General features: G+C 36.9%; 1 protein-coding gene across 2 annotated transcripts; it reads right to left on the bottom strand.

Annotated features, from left to right (window-relative positions):
• Positions 1–8142: 8142 nt before the first annotated feature.
• cdh26.1 (cadherin 26, tandem duplicate 1) lies at positions 8143–20184 on the bottom strand. Of its 2 annotated transcripts, XM_077723559.1 has the most exons (19): positions 20025–20184; positions 18226–18294; positions 18021–18113; positions 17788–17946; positions 17561–17708; positions 17283–17452; positions 17063–17191; positions 16807–16992; positions 16453–16724; positions 16179–16321; positions 15873–16094; positions 13568–13789; positions 13093–13214; positions 12642–12719; positions 10388–10447; positions 10216–10278; positions 9730–9765; positions 9130–9192; positions 8143–9066 (listed from the first exon to the last, which is right to left on the bottom strand). In XM_077723559.1, exons 1-19 carry the CDS (start codon positions 20049–20051, stop codon positions 8848–8850), a joined length of 2481 nt encoding a protein of 826 aa, XP_077579685.1. In that variant the 5' UTR covers positions 20052–20184; the 3' UTR covers positions 8143–8847. The 2 variants fall into 2 exon arrangements, with proteins under 2 accessions (XP_077579685.1, XP_077579693.1); XM_077723567.1 differs by lacking the exon at positions 9730–9765.
• Between the last annotated feature and the right edge of the window lie 487 nt (positions 20185–20671).

The raw sequence follows: 20671 nt of genomic DNA, 5'->3' as shown, positions 1-20671 counted from the left end.
ATGGTCCTCACACAACTAAACCCTTTAAAATAGGTCAAAGTGTACCAATTTGGAGGTGAGAAAACACACAAAGATTAGAGAAAATTATAATATAATTATTTATTGATGTCTTAAAATAAATAAAGCATACGAAAACGTGCCCCGGACCGCTGAAATATTCCCTCCAGGGCCGTTATTTTGGGAGATGTATTACCATATTTGTCCGCCAGATAGCGGACAGAGCCCGTTCTACCAGGGCCACTTTGTAATTTAGAGTTGTACCTTTGCCTCCTGTGTGTGTGTGTACGTGTTTGTCTCATCTCATTTTCTCAACAGCTTTATCCTCATTAGGGTGCTGGAGCCTATCCCTTCTGACCCCGGGCCAGAGGCGGGGGACACCCTGAATTGGTGGCCAGCTGATAGCAAAGAACCAGGAGAAGGACAACCATGCACACTCACACCCATACCTAGGGGCAATTTTCAGTCTAATATATTCAGCCTACCAAGCATGTTTTTGTAATGTGGGAAGAAACCGGAGTACATGCAAACTCCTCAAAGGCGTTGTGAGGCCGACACGCTAACTACTCGCACGCCACCAGGCCGCCTTCCCCCATACAGACGATTAAGGGAGTGTGAAGTACAGAAACAATGTGCAATGTTCACATTTTGCTTCAGGGTATACTAACCCTGCCTTCAGCCTAACTAGTTATTAGTGTCATTCTAGTGTTATGACTATTTCTTCATTAAACGTATCAGTTCCAGTGTAATGACTTTTATTGGCACCTTTATGACCATGAATGAATGCCAATGGTTCAAAAACAAGCGAACAGACTAAATGTAGCCAAAAAAAACAAATTTTCACATATATAAATAGTCCTGACAACTATATAACTGGGAACTGAATAATATAAGAGAAACATATTTTCCATAGATAATATGTGAGATGAATAAAGGCAGTATTTTCTATAATAAGCTGTGTGCGGTTTTAGCTCAACAATTAAAACACCTGTCTTTCTCTGCTGTTCCCCCAGTCAATCTTTGAGAGTTTAGCTCAGAGGTGGGCAAACTATTCCACAAAGGGGCCGTAGTGGGTATGGGTTTTTATTCCAACCCATAGAGAGGGCATCTTTTCATCAATCTGGTGTTCTACAAGTGCTATCAGGGGATTGCAGTCAGGTGCTTCTTGTTTTCTGCAGAAATCTCATTGGTTAAACTGTCTGTGCTGGATCGGTTGGAACAAAAACCTGCATCCACAGCGAACCACGAGGACCAGTTTGCCCACCCCTGGTTTAGTCTCTTTGACCAGCGTATAATGAATTAAGCTCGTATTTCGAGGTACCACTGTTTTTATATATAAGTTGCAAGGTATGAATATATATATATATATATATATATATATATATATATATATATATATATATATATATATATATATATATATATATATATATATATATATATATATATATATATATATATATATATATATATATATATATATATATATATATATATATATATATATATATATATATATATATATTTATTTATTTATTTATTTATTTATTTATTTATTTATTTATTTATTTATATTTATATATGGGTAGATCTTTTGACTTGATGATTTCTTTAACAGGTCCCATGCTGTTCAGTTTGCCAGTCGCCCGGAAAAAAGGATAGATTTTGGTAGGTAGGCTTGTTGAAAAGTAAATATTGAGCAAAAAAAGTTTGAGCACCCTTGTCATAAACACTTCTCTCCAAATAGGAGAGCTTCCAAAGAATCTGAAAACTGTCGTAAGAAAACCTTTTCTAAAAAATAATAATAATAAATCAACTCTGGATGCATGACAATTAGTAACTACTAACTAATTCATAATGTGCCATTCTTGGGGAAAATGCGATTCAATTCAATAGGTTTATGCTTTCCTGATGCCAAGCAATCTCTTTAATTTATTTCATCTGGATTTTGGTACACCCTTCTGATTAGACTGTGATCGCCAAGTCTAAAATAGTTTTCAGTGGAACAATGATGCAGGTAAATTATCTCTTCTATTAAATCAGTTCCTCGAAGCCACGATTGACAAGGTTAATCGTAGCATACTATTTATCCGAGTGGAAAAGTGAGCTACACCCTTGTCATAAATACTTCTCTCCAAATAGGAGAGCTTCCAAAGAATCTGAAAGCTGACGCAAGGAAAACTTTTCTAATAAAATAAATAAATAAAAATAAAAAATTCAACTCTTGATACATGACAATTAGTAACTACTAACCAATTCATAATGTGCCATTCTTGGGGAAAATGTGATTCAATTCAATAGATTTATGCTTTCTTGATGCCAAACAATCTCTTTAATTTTTTTCATCTGGATTTCGGCCACACCCATCTAATGATACTGTGATCACCAAGTCTAAAATAGTTTTCATTGGAACAATAATGCAAGCTAATTATCTCTTCTATTAAATCAGTTCCTCTGAGCCACATTTGACATGGTTAATCATAGCATACTATTTAGCCGAGTGGAAAAGTGGGCTCAGGGACATTGTGCTTCAGTGATTCAAATCTTCCCTCTTTGTTTTTATTGTTTTGTTTTCTTTTATTAGAACCAAAAGACAGTTGTTGTGCTATTAAAAAAATCTATTCTGAAAAATTGGTTAGATTGTTTTCAGTTTTCAGTTTCACGCATAGCACAGCAAATGTGTATACATCTATGTACAGGTATACAGAAGCAGGATTATGCCTTTTCGGAAAACGTTAGGAAAACTGATGGTCAATTTAAAAAAAATGGATGACAAATGTACCTATGTAAGCAATGTTTGGGTCTTATTTTTGTAACACATTGTAAACTTTATTGAAAATATGACGAAAATGAAAACTTACAAAATAGCCGTGCTGTTAAAGCAACTAACCCAAAGTTGAAATGGCTAAGCGGAAACACTGCAGTGTGCACTGACGAAGGTATGGGTTTTTCTAATCAGTGAAATCAGTGTTATACATAAAACTACCTCAATAGAATGACAAGTTAATATATTTCTGGTCAGGCATACTCATCGATAATCCTTGCAAATGCTCAACATTTGAAGGAATCAGACTTTAAGATACAACTTGACAAATGCAGAGAAATAAAAAGAAAATGTTAAGACACTAATTTCCAGCGGCCCGGTAGTGCTAGTGGTCAGTGTGTCGGCCTCATAGCTCTGGGATCCTGGGATCAAATCCAGGTCACATTCCCACCTGTGTGGAGTTTGCATTGTCTCCCTGGGCCTGCGCAGGTTTCCTCCGGGTACTCCAGTTTCCTCCCACATTCCAAAAACATGCATGGTCGGCAGATTGGAAGCTCTAAATTGCCCCTAAGTATGGGTGTGAGTGTGTATGGTTGGCATTTGACTCCTTGTGTCCTGCAACTGGCTAGGCACCAATTCAGGGCGTCCCCTGCCCTTTGCCTGGAATCAGCTGCATTGTGTTTTGCAACGAAAAATGGGTTTGACGCCCCTGATCTAAGAAATCAAAGATGAATCTACTGTGTTTTACATTAAAAAAGAATCAGCGAACATTCAGAAGAGGGCCACAATATCTTGTTCCAAGGACACCAAGCGAGTGGAAACCATGAGGAATAAAATCATCGTTAAAATGGAGAATGTCCCATCGGTCTGGATCTCGGACTGTAGGGAGAAGAAGATTCCTTTGGATACCAACATCATTAGAAACAAAGCCAAGACCTTTTACCATGGCTTACATAGCTACTGACAAAGACAATGAAGATGAACCTCAGCCTCATTCCAGTGCCATGAGTGAGGCTCGTAGTTTCATTGCAAGCAAGGGCTGGTTGGAAAAGTTTAAGAAGACGTGTGGTCTCCAAAGTGTTTTGCTGTATGAATAAACCTCATCGGGAGACGAAGAGGCAGCGAAGATGGCGGCCCCAATGTATGCAGCCTTAAACTCTATACTTTTCTACTCTTTTTGTGTTTTCCGTGTGTCTTCTTGCAAACTGTTTATCAATACCAGGCTTTAACATCAACTATAACGGCATGGATTTATTAAACATTTTTAACGACTTCTATTGCATGCGCGATACCAAAAAAATAGTGGTACCTTGACACATGAGCAGCTCTATCTATCAGATCTACGAGATACGAGGAAAATGTTGATGAAATAATTCCTCCTAGATACGAGAAAAACTTCGGGATGCGAGAAAGCCGGGTGGCCATGACATGAGAGGCTGTTTATCATTGTAGCGCACTGTCTTTTTTTTGCTGCATCTCTTTTTTGTATAACAGATATCTACGAGCACTGAACAATTTATTCAGACTAGTTTCCGCTACACATAGACCAGAAAATGCACAATTAATTATACTCGTGCACACAACACTGATAGCCAGCCAATGGCACCCTTTTTCAAAATACAAGTTCATTACCCACAATCAATTCGTAGGTAAGCTGAGCTGTTGCATTTCCTGTTATCCCTTCCTTAGCTTGTTAGCTCCTGCGATCCCTCATTCAAGACTACTTCTCATTGGCAACTGGTCGTGCATTATCTTATTGTGAAGATTGTGTGCATCATTTTCGGAATATTTTGAAAGGAATACAACAGCAAACAGCCCATTGATAGCGAACGTGAGGGTGGAGGCGTGCCAAACAGCTAACCTGCAGAATGAAGGTAAAAAAGATTAAATCAAAATTAGAATTCAGTTTTGTGTAAAGTTACATTAAACGTATGTTTGAGTGTGTCTGTATATATTAATCCAAGGTAATTTAAATTTGTTTTTTCGGTTACAAGTGCATTGCCGTGGATACAGTGACCCCATTGTTTTTGTCCAAGGTAAAACAATCAATATAGTCCAAGATTTAAATACCTAAGAATTACTATTTATTCTCAACCTCTCTGTGAACGGTGGATAAAAACACCCAGAATAAAATTGAATAACATTTTTCATATTTTAGGTCCATTAGAAACAATCTAGTCAGCCAAACTATACCTTGACACAATGATCATAACACACATGACTTATTGCCTAAAAAGTTGGTCATTGGCCTGCAAAACAAGACTAAAACCAATTGAAACCATTTACAAGTAAGATCTGAACGTATTGGACAGAACACCAAAAACCGTCAGATATTAATAAACAAAAAGGCCTGAACTGGGACAATACTGTTATATATGAAAGTGGCAACTTTGTTTACAAAATCTTCCATCACAGCTCCTCCTCCACCGCAAGATTTTGTACAGAAAAAATCCAACACACCAGCACGGGCTGGCTCTAGAGGTGACTCTATAGTTCCCTTCAAAAAGAGTACAATCAGCCAAAGTACCTTTTCTGTCCATGCCTCACATACCTAGAACTCAATACCAATTACCATACGTGAACTCCCGTCTCTGAACCTCTTCACACAGCGAAGAGCGAGAGAGAGAGAGAGAGAGAGAGAGAGAGAGAGAGAGAGAGAGAGAGAGAGAGAGAGAGAGAGAGAGAGAGAGAGGGCGAGAGAGGGCGAGAGAGTGAGAGAGAGAGAGCGAGCAAGAGAGCGAGAGAGTGAGAGAGAAGAGAGAGAGAGAGAGAGAGAGAGAGAGAGAGAGAGAGAGAGAGAGAGAGAGAGAGAGAGAGAGAGAGAGAGAGAGAGAGAGAGAGAGAGAGAAACAGAGAGCAAGCAAGAGAGAGAATGAGCGAGAGATCGAGAAAGAGAGAGCAAGCAAGAGAGAGAATGTGCGAGAGAGCAAGCAAGAGAGAGAACGTGCGAGAGAGCGAGAGAGAGAGAGAGAGAGAGAGAGAGAGAGAGAGAGAGAGAGAGAGAGAGAGAGAGAGAGAGAGCGGGAGAGCGAGAGAGCAAGCGAGAGAGTGAGCGAGAGCTGATCCCAGAGCTGTGAGGCCGACGTGCTAACCACTCAAGCCGCCGGGCCGGCCTCTTTACAACCAGTCAAACAAAAAAGGAGCAATAAATGTAAAAGTAACAAAATAAATCAAGTACTGTACACAGTAAAGAAATGAAGATCATTAAATGTGTTGTTGCAGCATGTGGCCAATCGTTCTACCCTTTGAATATCATTAGACAACCATTTTTGTTATTTTTTTTATTACTATTCTGGATTTAGTACTGAATGAATGTAGAGTGAGATAATATAATTCCAACTTTTCTGTTTTTTTCCAGGCTATGTTTATAATGGGAACTGGAATTTCCAGGACCTCACCCAGTTGTGCAATAGCTTTCATAATCCTTTGGTTGTGCTTGTTGCAAGCCATTGTCAAAAGGATTTAATGTTAATAAAACATTTGGTTTTATCTATGCTGATCAACTGAGCAAATATGTATCACTGACAGGAGTGGCAAGTGGTTAACATGACTGAACAACTCTGCGTCACCGAATCAATAAAGGGCTCCGACAATGTAAGTTATGTTTTATAGAATAATTTCTGATGTAATTCCAAAATTAAATGTGCCTAGATTTTCAAATTTTAATGTATACTTTCTCCAGTACAAGATCCCCATTACCTTCAAGGCTATCCATGATCTGGTCCCATCCTATATTTCTGACCTGATTAACACTAGCACTCCCAAAGACGGTGGCATGCCTCTTATACCATCCACCTTGTTATTCCCCAAACCCATTTTACAGTGGCGGGTCGTGAGTTTCAATCTGACGCCTTCAGTGCTGTCTGAATCAATCTAACCCTCAAAAACTATTTTATGGCTACAAAACCTTTACTGCAGCTGCAGCTGTGACACGTTAAAAACATCAATAATAATGTCATACAATTGAAATATTATTTAGGAATATAGCCATATTTTAATCACCAAAATTGCTTTTTATCTGTACTCAAAATCCATCCTCCTTTCTTACCCCCTTCTTTTCTATCGCCATTGAAGCTAATGCCTAAAGTCAAGCCTGTCCTTTCGTATTTCTGGCACAAGTTTTTATTCGATTTAGTGCTGAAAATGTTCGTTCCCAGTTGTGACAGGCTAGCTTGCTTCGGAGTTGTCCGACCTGTCTTAATGATGTTCAGCTTTTCTTGAAAAGTCCGTCTTGAAAATGGCTTTGACAGTGAATCTGCAAAAAAATCTATTTATTTTCCTTCTTCAGCCATTTCGGGTTGACACAACCGCTGTTAAATCAACACAACAATATATTTGCTTGTGCAGCTCGCTCCAGAAACAGTTTGGTAGCTCTGGCTAGTCCAGTCTATCACTATCCAATCATAGTTGTTGAAAGTGATGACGTATCCCTACGCTTGTGAGAAGGCCTTGGTGTCGCCAATTCAAAATGTGGTTGGTTAAAGCAACAGTTTTATTGACGCTTGTTTTATGCAGCAGACCCTGCAACACTGATTGTGAAGATCTCAATACTCCCTTCTCATTCTTCTAATCCAGTCTTAAAACAATCCTTAATTTGTTCCTTTTTCCATATCGCTTATCCACACAAAGTCACAGGTGGTGCAAGAGCCTATCCTAGCAAACAGCATTCACCAAAAGTCCTCCCTCCCAATTTAAATGAAATGGATATCTGTCATCGTCAAGAAATGCTATGAATTAAATACTATGCTCTATAGTCTACTTCTTATCTAATGTTTTGTTAATTCATTTTCTGAACTGCTGATCCACTAAAGGGTGTTGGAGACTATTCCAGCTAACTTCAGGCACTAGGCGGGGAATACCCTGAATTAGGGGTCAGCCAGTCACAAGGCACAAGGAGACGAGCAGTCATTCAGTTAATTCATACCTTGAGAGTATCGATGCATATTTTTGGAATGTGGGAGGAAACTGGAGAAGAGCCTTTCAAGCCCGTGGAGAACTCCACACAAGACTGTACAATCCTGGGATTAACCCTCGATAGAACTTTGAGGTCACTGTGCTAACCACTCGGCCCACTGGGCCACTGTCTCAAAACATGTTTCAATTACCCAGCATGATCCACTGTTTGTTTGCGTGTCAATCTCTCCCTGTTTTTTTAAATTATTTTTAATCTCTGCTTTTTTTATCCTATTTTATTGATGCATTTGAGTTTTCCGGATGTAAAGTGTCCTTGGCTGTCTTGAAAGGCGTTTTGAAATAAATTGTATTATTATCATGAAGGTGTTTAGGATGTCACCCTCACAGTTCTGAGAGTTACCATGTGGAGTTTTGATAGGTTCACCAATAAGTATTCCCGCTATTTACCTTTCAATAAAGGAGGCATCTGAAATCATATCATTTTATTCTTACAAGAGGAGAATCAATCCACACGCGCCTCAGGTCAGATGATTCTGAAGACCCCGGTGTCCCTTTTGCTAATATATTCATAAGATTTAACAACATACATCACAGAGGTCTAAACATTATTTAGAGTCTCATAAGAATTTGTCTCAGTTCTCAAAATTTTGTTGGTCTGTCGCATCTTCCCGAGAGAAAATTGATGTGGACCATCTTGAGAAGCCACGTTTCCCAAAACAAATCCACAGTTCCCAAGTGCTTGTTGTTAACCGTCTTCAGAGTTTGATGCTTCCCAAAACAATTTACCGTTCTCTTGCTGTGAACCATAGTCTCGAGAAGTCCAGGTGTGAAGGAGAAGTGACCTCCAAAGGTGTTTTGGTTAACTTAGGAGTAAGAATTATACAGAATGACCGGCACACAAATTCAAATAAGACAAGCAATTCGAACTTTTCTCATGAGATTCCAATACAAGTTCAGATATATATTCTAAATAAAAATACAAAATTAATTCTCAGGCAATTTTATTTCTATATTTTTTTTAACAATCAATGTGTTATATCTTTGGCATACGATAGCTGGTAATGAAAATAAATTCAATTGTTACTATTACTTTCCATTATATGCAACAAAACAGACAACGCTGACAGCAATTGCTGTTAAACAAAAATATAGCAATGGCCACATTTGCCGTTTTAAATTTGTATGCTTTTTTCCTGGTTTAACTGGTTGCAAATTCTCCCAAATTGTTCAAAGTTGGGTCCCAAATCATTCAAAAACAGAAAACTATCTCCAAAGTTGCTAAAGGACAGTTCATCTAGTGACAGTCTGCTTTCATCTCCCTCATAGACGTACTGATGCGGTCGGTATTCTGGGTGGTTTTCATCAACCTTGCTGTCAATCATTGGCAGGTTCTGTGGGTGAGCAGAATTACTGTAGTCCTGATTTAGAGCATGTAATGCAAACGTCTCTCTTACCTTGTTGAGGCGCTCTGAAATGATCAGCCAGGGTTTGATCTGTTGAGACTGGAATGAGCCCCGCTATTCAAAGAATTATATAGTATGTATGTATGTATATATATATGTATATGTGTATATATATATATATATACATATATATATATATATATATATATATATATATATATATATATATATATATATATATATATATATATATATATATATATATATATATATATATATATATATATATATATATATATATATATATATATATATATATATATATATATATATATATATATATATATATATATATATATATATATATATATATTTTTATATATATTTATATATATATATATATATATATGTGCATATATATATATATATATATATATATATATATATATATATATATATATATATATATATATATATATATATATATATATATATATATATATATATATATATATATATATATATATATATATATATATATATATATATATATATATATATATATATATATATATATATATATATATATATATATATATATATACATATATATATATACACATATACATATATATTTTTTCCCACTCTTACCTGGAACGTATTCTTGCTTGCCAACCTTGTAAAGTTCTGAAATGAAGACAAATAAAAGTACAATGTTCCCTCGCTTATTGCGGTTAATAGGGACCGGGACTATCCGTGATAAGTGCATTTCCGCGAAGTAGGGATTCCCCTTCAAAAATGCTTAATTTGAATTTAATTCCAAAAAAAAAAAGTTTTTTTTTTTACCCCCCTGTATACAGTACACCATATAGAATACAGATAGAGAGTGAAATTCATGTTATAACAAAAAAACTGAAAAATATGTTGTTTCATTCAATGTAATATTTGTATTTTTTTTTTTCCAAAAAAAATCTGCGAAGCTCTGAGTCCGCGATAGCTGAACCGCGAAGTAGCGGGGGAACACTGTAATTTGACTATACATAATCCCAATTTTTGTAGGATTATATGTACTGAACGGTATATATTTAAATCCCCCACCTGATTTGGGACCATTTAAATGTGGCTGTAAATACTTACTATATTGCCCAAGGAAGAAGGTGTGTGATAATGGTGACCCACTGATGCCATGTTTGAGTTAACCTGTTGGGAAAGTATCATAAAATTATACTTTAATTGCTACCAGCTAATCCTGGTTAGGTTATTGTACACTATTTTGAAAACCAAAACATTGTATAGCCTTGTTACTCACCATCATCCGATTGTTGCAATTATTAAAGTCTTTGATCATTGCAGAGGCCCTCTTAGATGTCTGCATGAAAAATGAAAATTATTGCTCAGTTGAGCTAGTTGTGAAATATATAAATTATATAATATTCATTCAGTCTGCTCGCCTTCAATCGATCGAATGCATTAGTAATGCACTAAAATGATATTTTAATAAATGCTTTACAATCAGATATTTAGTTGGGAATGATTTAATTCTTTAATTTTATTTTTATCTTGAGTAACGGGTGGTAGGCGCGTCGGCATCACAGCTCTGGGGTCCTGGGTTCAAATCCAGGTCGGTCCACCTGTGTGGATTTTGTTTGTTCTCACCGAGGCTGTGTGGGTTTTCTCCGGGTATTCCAGTTTCCTCCCACATTCTAAAAACGTGCATGGTAGCCTGATTGGACACTTTAATTGCCCCTCTATCTGAGTTTGAGTTTGCCTGGTTGTCCGTCTCCTTGTGCCCTGCGATTGGCTGGCCACCAATTCAGGGTGTCCCCCGTCTTTGGCCCTGAGATAGCTGGGATTGGCTCCAGCACACCCCGTAACCCTGATGAGGATAAAGTGGTTCAGAAAATGAGATGAGATGAGGTCCTGAGTAATATTTTATTCAGTAAACATGTATTGACTGTATTCTACATGAAAGATTTGTTTCATGAAAAATGTGTGTTCATTTTATGTAGTTTTAAGAAATAATACTATCGAAGGATACAGATATAGAAAATTTCAAAACTAGTTGAATATTTGCTACAAAATGCATTTTGGATATTTGGACCTTAATGAGGTTTGAAGTAGAGCTACAATATGCAAGGCCACCCGGAATTGGTGGATGTGGGAGGAAACTGGAGTTTCCAGAAAAACAAACACTGCAAGCCCAGGAAGAACATGCAAACTCCACTCAGTGAGGTAGACCCACCTCGAATCGAACCCTCGAACAGTCAGGCATGGGCCTCTCATTTGGAACTTTTCATTTCAAAAAAATACATTCATCATGTACATTTTATTGACGCTGTTGATCATCTGATCAAACATTTAAGAAACCAGGCTATAAAAGCCAAACATGGTCATGTCCTCCTGATGGCTTAAAGCAAAGACGTTTTCTTTTTTAACGTGGTCGGATTGTTGCACTGCATAAGAGAGATCTCTTGTCGCGTGGCCTTGATGCTGAGGTTGGATGCACCTTGACACTCATTCCTAAGTATTTGAAAGATCTTGAGCATTATGGAAGACAAAAGTGATGTGGCACTGTAAAATTAACCCTGCGCTGAGCCGGGGGATCCGATCGGCTGTCGGTCATGGCACAGGACTTGTCTAAACTAACCCTTACTAAGGCTAACTAAGGTGCAATTGCCAAGATGGCACCGTTCACGCGAGAGCCAGTGGCAGTAGCTTTGTACACTTCTTTGAAACCATTCAGCCATGTCTACGCTGCAGCCATGTCTACGCTGTCACACATATTGGATTAGCTGTTACAATACGCAGTAGAAGGAGCAACCCAGTGCCGCCGGAGTTTTGAAGCTCGTTTCGTCTTTTTTCTGCTTTTCTGTCGTAATGATTTGATTCGGTGATTCTTAATGATCCCATTGACTTTGATTTGCTTTGTACGTTGTGCTTTTGCTTTGTCGTTCTGGGGCCTTGCGACTATACTGTCTAACTTATAACAATGCCTTTTCTTGCTACTGTCACAATGAAATTTTCCAAATACGGGATGAATAAAGTTATCCAATCCATTAACCATCAGATGGCATCTGGGGGAAAAGGGTTTCAAAAACAACCCACAAGGAGTGCCCTGACTTCCGCCATTTTGCATCTCTTGTCTTCCGCCTGCGGGTATCAGGGTGAATGTTGACATTTTAATGACCAGTTTTGATTTGGAAACGTAATATAAAAAATGCGATCTACTGAAGCCACGAAGTTGTGAAAGATGACAGTACTGGGTTTTTGTTCCAACCCATAAAGAAGACGCAATTCTGCCACCAATCATCAATATGCTGTCCCCCAAGTCTAATCAGTGGACTGTGGTACGGTGCTGCTCGTTTTCCCCACGGCTTAAACTGACTGTGCTGATTTGGTTGAAACAAAAACTTGCACTGCATAGCGGCCCATGAGGACCCGTTTGCCTACCCCTGAATACAGATAATATCGAAATGAAAACTGCTCAGTAAAACAGGCTCACTATTTTAGGACCCTGATAGAAAATAGATTGTAAAATTCACAGAGTTGTGAAATTAAAGTACCTGCATTGGTTCTTGCTTTAGAACATTTATTTCAGTTGTCGAAAAATCCTTTGGCCTCCGTAGCAAAGTTGGCTCGATCTATCAGAAACGTAAAACATAGTTCTAGAGTTATTGTCACACTCAGTTTGCCCATCCATCCTCACTTAGGACTTTTTTTTTCATGAATAGCACTGTTGGGCTTGAACTAGCTTTGAAGTTCCTATTCCCATGCCGACAATTTCCTACTTTTGTCCTCAAACACATTTCCTACTTTTGTCCTCAAATAAATTACTAATTTTGAGATGCAAACAAACTGTTAAATATACATCCTTCTTATGTTGTGACATATATAAATTGAAGAACATTAAAATATTGTAGTTTTCAATAAATAGGAACCCAGTCAGTTGCCTCAAATGAAATTTGGCAGGTTCCAATGACGTTGAAGACTAAATGCAGAAAACTGCCAGCCCACCTTGCATATTGCGCCACCTCCTTCTTCATTGTACTTCTTTAAGGTCTGATAACCTGCATCTTGTACTTCTGAGAGGTTCTGGAACTTTTTTTTACACTTACATGTCAAGATGAATAAGATTACTGCAAACACAAACAACAAATAGTCCAATCTTTATGTATTTTTGGGATATGTTCATTGGTATTACCAATGACCCACAAACCAACACTGGATGGGTGTGTTTTGTGGTTTACTGATATGAATCTGTGCAGGGCCATACTAAGGGATTACCTCAGAGAGGGAGCACACTGATACTGCAAAATTGTTTTTAGAGTATTTTTTTCTTGCCAAAAGATAGAGTAATGACATTTAACTGAGGATTCCAAAGTTAAACCAGTCAAGCAGAAGTGAAGAACTGACAAAGAATTCAAATGTACTTGATGTTTCCCTGAAAATAAATTTCTTGGTTTAGCTATTAAGAAATGATAATACTCACGCAAAAATAACAGCAGAGCTGCCACAATCAGTCCAATGCCACTTGGACCAAGAGTTGTTGAGAGCGTCTGTTTATGGCGACACACTTGTCCGCCTTCACAATTACACACATTCACGACCACAATATCCTCTCCTGTCATGCCCTGTTGGTCCTTAATCAAGAGGGGCACTGAGTATGTGCCATAAGGGAGTGTCTTCAAACTAAAAAGCCCAATTTCCTCACCTGTTTGTAAATGTAAAGGAAAATATTTCGTTGTTTCTCAAATTGACCAATTTTCATTTAAAAATAAAATGAATAAGAAAAAAATGTATATATATATATATATATATATATATATATATATATATATATATATATATATATATATATATATATATATATATATATATATATATATATATATATATATATATATATATATATATATATATATATATATATATATATATATATATATATATATATATATATATATATATATATATATATATATATATATATATATATATATATATATATATATATATATATATATATATATATATATATATATATATATATATATATATATATATATATATATATATATATATATATATATATATATATATATATATATATATATATAAAAATACATACATACACAGTGAGACATACCTCTACTTACAAATTCCTCTTGGTGTTAAATTTGCAAATGAGTGCCTCAATACCAAAAAGTCCTTATCCGTTATTCTATTGTGAAAATATTGTTGCAGATGCATTGATTCTCGCAATAGAAGCTCACTCCACCATATACTTGGCTCTCTTTGACTGTCTAACAACAACCATTCCTTTTCTTTAACCCATTGTTTGCTTAAACTTATTTATGCTTGGGGAAGCTGTGGCAGAGGCCTCGACCTGAACTGTAGCCTTTGGTGGGCAAAATTGTGTCGTATGGGCAGGCGATGGGCCGTGTGGTAAGTAATAAGGACGTTGACGAGTTAGTTAGTCAATGTGCACCAAAAAAATGAAGTAAATGCAAGGCACGGCAATGCACGAGGAATTCAACGACAAGGCACCGTGGAGAAAGGAGCCACCATCACAACAGCACAAATCAGAAATTTTTCTTGGGCATTTTAGAAACATTATTAAACGTTGTCAAAGGCAATCGTCTTTAAATAGTTTTTTTCTTTTAAAGATGTTCGTCAACCAGCATTGTAGAAGCAGGTAGCAACACATTTTCGGCTACCCCAGGCTGAGTTTCCTGTTGAGGCTCGACTTCAAGTCCGTCGAAGGCAATCGGCCACAGCTTCCAGAATTAAGGGTATGTCTGGTTACCCCCTACCAAGCCATGTCAATTTAGTTCAAGCACACAAGGTCGAGGCTGTGCTTCCAAAAATCTCAAAGGGTAAAGTGACTTTTTCCGTGATCTCTAAACATCTTTTGAAAAGAAATTTCGTGTAAAGTTTTTTTTTTTAATGACCTGCTGGTCCATGGGCTGGAGGAGAGGCGTTGTGTTCAGAGGAAGGTACTAAAACACCTTTATAAAGGAGAACTCCTCCAAAGTTTCCTCATCTAGGTGGTGGTAGGTGGGCTGCTGCGATTTCGAAAATCATTAAACACTTGAGGGGGAGGTTATTATTTTTAAAAAACATCTTTACGGCAGGATCAAACACTAAATTGACCCACTCAATAATGCTCAATAATCAATTAATGCTTCCTTCTGTTTCAATATTGTAGCGATTGCGGATGGGTTTCGGCCATATTGCCTGGCAATTTCAATCAACCGCATGTCACCTTCATATTTTTTCAACACCTTCAATTTTTCTTCAATCACGGTGGACGCTTCTTCTTTTCTTTCGTGCTCATCATTTTCATGGGAGAAAGAAGTTGCTTTATCCATACTCAAAAAACTCAACAAAAAACACTGTCAGAACTCTGTGCCGACGAAGGGTGGTCAAAAGTACAAAAGAGAATATGTAGTGGTTGTGAGACAGCCAATGAGAGCCCAGTAGAGTGTAGCGAGGTTAGAAAGTGAGAATCAATGCAGCCGCCACAATTTAGACAGGAATATGCATTTAATTCTTGGAGGATTTCATAACGTGGATCTTTTTCATTTCTTGTGGCATTCATTTGCTTTCGTAACCTGAAAATTTTGCACCTAGAGACATTCGTAACCTGAAAATTTTGCACCTACCGACATTCGTAACCTGAAAATTTCGCACCTAGAGACATTCGTGACCTGAAAATTTTGCACCTAGAGACATTCGTAAGTAGAGGTATGAGTCAATACATAATCTCAAACTTCATTCATTTATGTGTTTACCCGTGGCTGGATCCAGTTTCCATTGCTTTAGTTGGGCTGCATCATCAGTCTTTAACGAGACTTTGAAGGGGCCACTATAAGGATGCAAGTCAATATCCTTTAGGTAAAGTTTGACCTTGTTTCCACACATGGAGACAATGTTGTTTTTTAGTTTGGGGTGGTTATCATTGATATCCTCAAGGTGAATCAAGATAGTGCTTGTACTTGTGCCTGGAGGTTGACCTTAGTAGCCACAGCAAAGAAGGAAGCAGTTAGTTTAAGACTTTCTGTTTTGTTATTTATACCAATTAACAGTGGTTTGCGTACCATCATCTATTGCAGCGATCAGGATTTTATAAATGTCGTCATGGACAAAGGGTGATTCTCTATCCATCTTCTTAGTTGTTGTAATTTGTCCAGTTTTTTCATCAATGCGTACCCATTTTGCGGGATCATCTAACAAGACAAACCTATGAAACAAAATTTATTTAACCTTAACTGCATTTATACAGGGCGGCCTAAAAATGTGTCCGGGTTAGGGACGCTAAGTTTTAAAAATGTGATTTCTTTTGCAAAATGATGAATAAATATAAACACCAACCTAATTTTGGAGATATCAGAATCGACATCATGAACTTTTGGAGTGTACAGCAACTTTCCTGGTTCGCCCTCTTCATCTTCATAGATTTCAACTGACTCTTTCTCAAATTGAGGTGGGTCATTGACATCTATGACTTTTACTGTGACATTAATTGAATCAGAGAAGGACATGCCATTGCGGGTTGATGATGCATCTTTACATACAAATAAGGGCTCTTCATTTTCTACTCTGATGTACAGCTTTTTGATAGCTGTTTTCTCAAAATCTTTTCCCTTCATGACACACAGACAAAGACAGTTAGGGTTCAACATAAGTTCAATAAAGAATGGTGAGATCTGAGGAGAAAGAAAATACCTTCACAACACTCAGAATGCCCTCATTAGTATCAGGGTCTGTTTCAATTTTGTAATTTTTTTCCTCATTTCCATTGATGATGAAGTACTTGGCCCGCCAGCCTGGTGTTTTCGGTGTGTCTTTGTCTTCTACTTCAAGTCTTAAAACATTTTCCTTTCGGATCATTTCTGGAACTTCACCGTGATACTAGAGCAGTGAAACATTTCCAGCATCATGCATAACTAATTAGTGACCTAATCAGTAGTCGTGTTATTACCGTCTTCGCTTTGAACATTGGTGGATGACTGTTGGCATCAGTAATGTTGAGAGTCACAACAGCAGTGGATGAGAGGGGTGGATTTCCATGATCTTTTGCTTGAAGTATTATTTCATACATTTTAACTTTCTGAATAAGGAATATAAAGACAGTTTTATCCTGTACAGTTAGCATAGATAACAGTGTGTCTTAAAATGCAGCCGAAGTCATTGGTACTTACGTCGTAGTCGAAACACCCTTTAAAAGTAAGATTAGCTGATCGTTCATCAATCTGGTGTAAATCAAATTTTGGCTCCTGTGGCGACTGTGATATGATACTCAGAGTCACTGTAGAATTTGGGGTGTTCTGTTGATCAAGGTCAATAACCTCTATCGTCACTGGCAAGTACCCTTGACATGTGATTTTAAGGGTGAAACACAAGAATAGAAGATAAACTACTATTTATACATATGATACAAATTACCCTTAATTTACAAGTTCTGGAAGCACAAACTCACCCTCGTCTATATTTTCCCTGACTTCAGCGTTCATTTTTGGTTGGACAAATCTTGGTGCATTGTCATTGATGTCTTGTATTTCAACATCAAATGCTAATTCCATGTCTAAAGCCCCACCCGTTGTCATGTCCAAAATGTCAAACTTGATCTGTGAATAAATACAGGAGGTGTTGTACTTGTACTGTTGTAAGAGATGGAGGTAAATTTACGATGCAACTTGAGCTCACGTGAAAGAAGTTGTGCTTCTCTCTGTCAATGGATTTGTGGGCGTAAAGCTTCCCGGTTCGTTCATCAAGAGAGAAGACGCCAGTGGGATAATCATCTATGCCCATTCCTCGTAGTACATATTTGTGATGTTTGTACTGATTTGACTTGTCATTGAATATCTAAAAAAAAAAAAAAGTAAATAAAAAATAGCGTTGGCTAGTTTTTGGTCTTGCTCTCTCAATACGATTTTAACCTGAGATATGAATTTGGGGAAAGGCCCCGGATCCTCTTCAACTACTTGAATCGTAGTCAAAGACCACCTCCTTTTGGTACGTATCAAAATGTCCTGTTGACCACAAAATAAGCAAATAAAAACATGTACATACATCAATTGATATCAATTCCTACAGTATTACATTATTTTGTTTCAGCACGGTTGCAAAAAAATGTAAAATTACCTGCTTGGCAAGTCGGATATTGTGTCCTTTCTGTAAGGTGAGTGTCGAAGTGACTACAACACCTATAACCTACAGAACCATTACAAACAAGAGATTTCACCATTTCTGGTAAAGTAGAGCACTCAATTCACAAAAGAGATCAATCCAAGCACACACACCACTGTTACTCTTCTGGAGACTTGATCATGACTTAATACAAATTCAGCTCAGTGAATAGATTAAATAAACCGCACCACCTCCAAGAACAATGATTTGGTTTTTAAAAAATTATTATGTGAGCAACAAATATATATAATTTGTCTTTATCCACACCTCTAGCATACCAATGCCACTTTTTTTGGTCGCTGTCATCATGTCTCGTTCTTTCTAGGGATATTTGTGTTTAGGAGGCATTTACAAGGATTATTAAAAAAAGCTGGAATAGGCCTGGCGGTACTGGTTCTATTTATGTGCGCGATTCGAAATGTAATCCAAAGAAACCAGGAAATGCCAAGTCGTCCTTCTCGGTCTTTTATGTTATTCAGCGTATCATTCTTCTTCTACGGTGAAATATTGCTTTTTCTTCTACAGTGAAATATTGCTTCTTCATCAGCGCTGAGTGCCTCCTAATTCAGCGCTGAAGAAAAAGCGAAGCAAATATAATGCTAATGAACAAGAGATTTTTTGCACCGGTGAATCATAATATAACATAAACAACGTTTGGAAATACCTCAAAACGTTTGGAAATTACCCCAGAAAGAATCAATGTGACATCTGAGATGTTATAACACGTTGATTCTTTTTGAGGTCTTACCAAACGTGGAGCACTCGTTTGTGCATAGTGTGTTTAGAGACAAGCACATTTAGTAAAGCACATGCCCAAATATTAATGTTTGTGTTGTCAAGCGAGTTTTTGCTGTTTTACTTTCTTTAATAAAAAATATGTGAATTCCCTTTATCTTCTTAAATAGTGGTTAAGGTTAGTGGTTAAGGTTAGGTGAACCTGTCTGGCAACCAAATGTCCGGTGACGAATTGTCCGTTGATGAAATGTCCGGGTACCCCACGTACTATCGATTGCTACGCTATTCGCGCTGAGTGACGGAAAAAAAACACTGAAAAAATGCAACGCTCCACCCAGTGCTCGTAGATATCTGTTATACATGAAAGAAATACGCCAAAAAGCACAGTGCGCTCCAATGATAAACAGCCTCTCATGTCTTGGCCAGCTGGCTTTCTCGTATCTCAAAATTTGTCTCGTATCTGGGGATAATTATTTGCTCAAAATTTTACTCATAATTGCTCATATCAGGGTGCTCGTATGTCGAGGTACCTCAGTACAGTAGATCATTTGAATGTGTTAAACATTTAAATGTGTTTTCTGTTCAAAACAAATCATTGTTATTGTTGTTTTTTATGTAATAGCGACATTTACTTTGACAAATATATTCTACATGAAAAAGCTAGTGTGTACGGAAATGTACTGTTTGCTATTATTCTGAATTGTTCAAGTGACAATATATTTAAACTTTATTAGTTTGAATTCAAATGCAGGTAACAATATTATTAAATTATTGACATGGAAATCAATCTGATTTTTACAGTTGCATTCAATTAAATTCGCCTGCTCTCTTCAAACACCAAAGCATTAATGGCAAAACAAACTCAATATAGGAATAATTTGGCATAAAGGGATGCAAACAAATTGCATTATACTTCATTAGCAACCCAAGCAACACATGGATAAAACTAAGTTTGACTTTATAGAGAAGTGTTGTGTAAATGTTAAGATTTAATTATACAAACAAGTATTCATGCCTACCAGCAGTGGTATGGAGATGGTCCTCATTCTGCTCCTACCTACTTGATATCTTATGTTGCTGTGCCCTTATTTGCCTTGATAAGAAGCAGTATACTATGCCCACAGGCAGTAAGTTGCTCCACCTAGCTTTCAACCGTAGTAATAGTGAAGTTTACTGTGACTATGTAATTAGAGTGTTGCAGTCACTCCAATTCATTAACTGACACAACAACAACAAAACTAACCCCCTTCCCCTACGGCTGATTCCCAACCATACTTAGCTTCAACTTTTTAACAAACTACATTTTTATGTAAGCATGGAGCTTACTGCCTTCAGGTCACATTCTTTGTAGGACAAAGTAAAAATGAAATCTGATAAGAAAAGTGATCTGGGGCTCATAATATTTTTGGAATGAGCAAAATCAGGAAATACAGAAAGAGTGTTTATTTGTTTATTTTTTCTTTTCCCCCCTCTATTATATAGAGAAAAAAAAGAAAAAATAAACAAAAATTATAATATAGAGTCTATATTATAATTTTTGTCATTTAAAAAAAAAAACTTAAATCACTACCTTGCTGAACCATAGGTTTAACTACAAAACTTTGCACCTACTATTATTCCAGATTACTTTCTGGTACATATATGCTTTTCCTGTTTTGAAAATAGT

Source organism: Stigmatopora nigra, chromosome 1 (assembly GCF_051989575.1).
Source record: "Stigmatopora nigra isolate UIUO_SnigA chromosome 1, RoL_Snig_1.1, whole genome shotgun sequence".
In the NCBI taxonomy this organism is placed as follows: Eukaryota; Metazoa; Chordata; class Actinopteri; order Syngnathiformes; family Syngnathidae; genus Stigmatopora; species Stigmatopora nigra.
The sequence above is the reverse complement of the archived record's forward strand: the minus strand, read 5'-3'. Positions and strand labels throughout refer to the sequence as shown.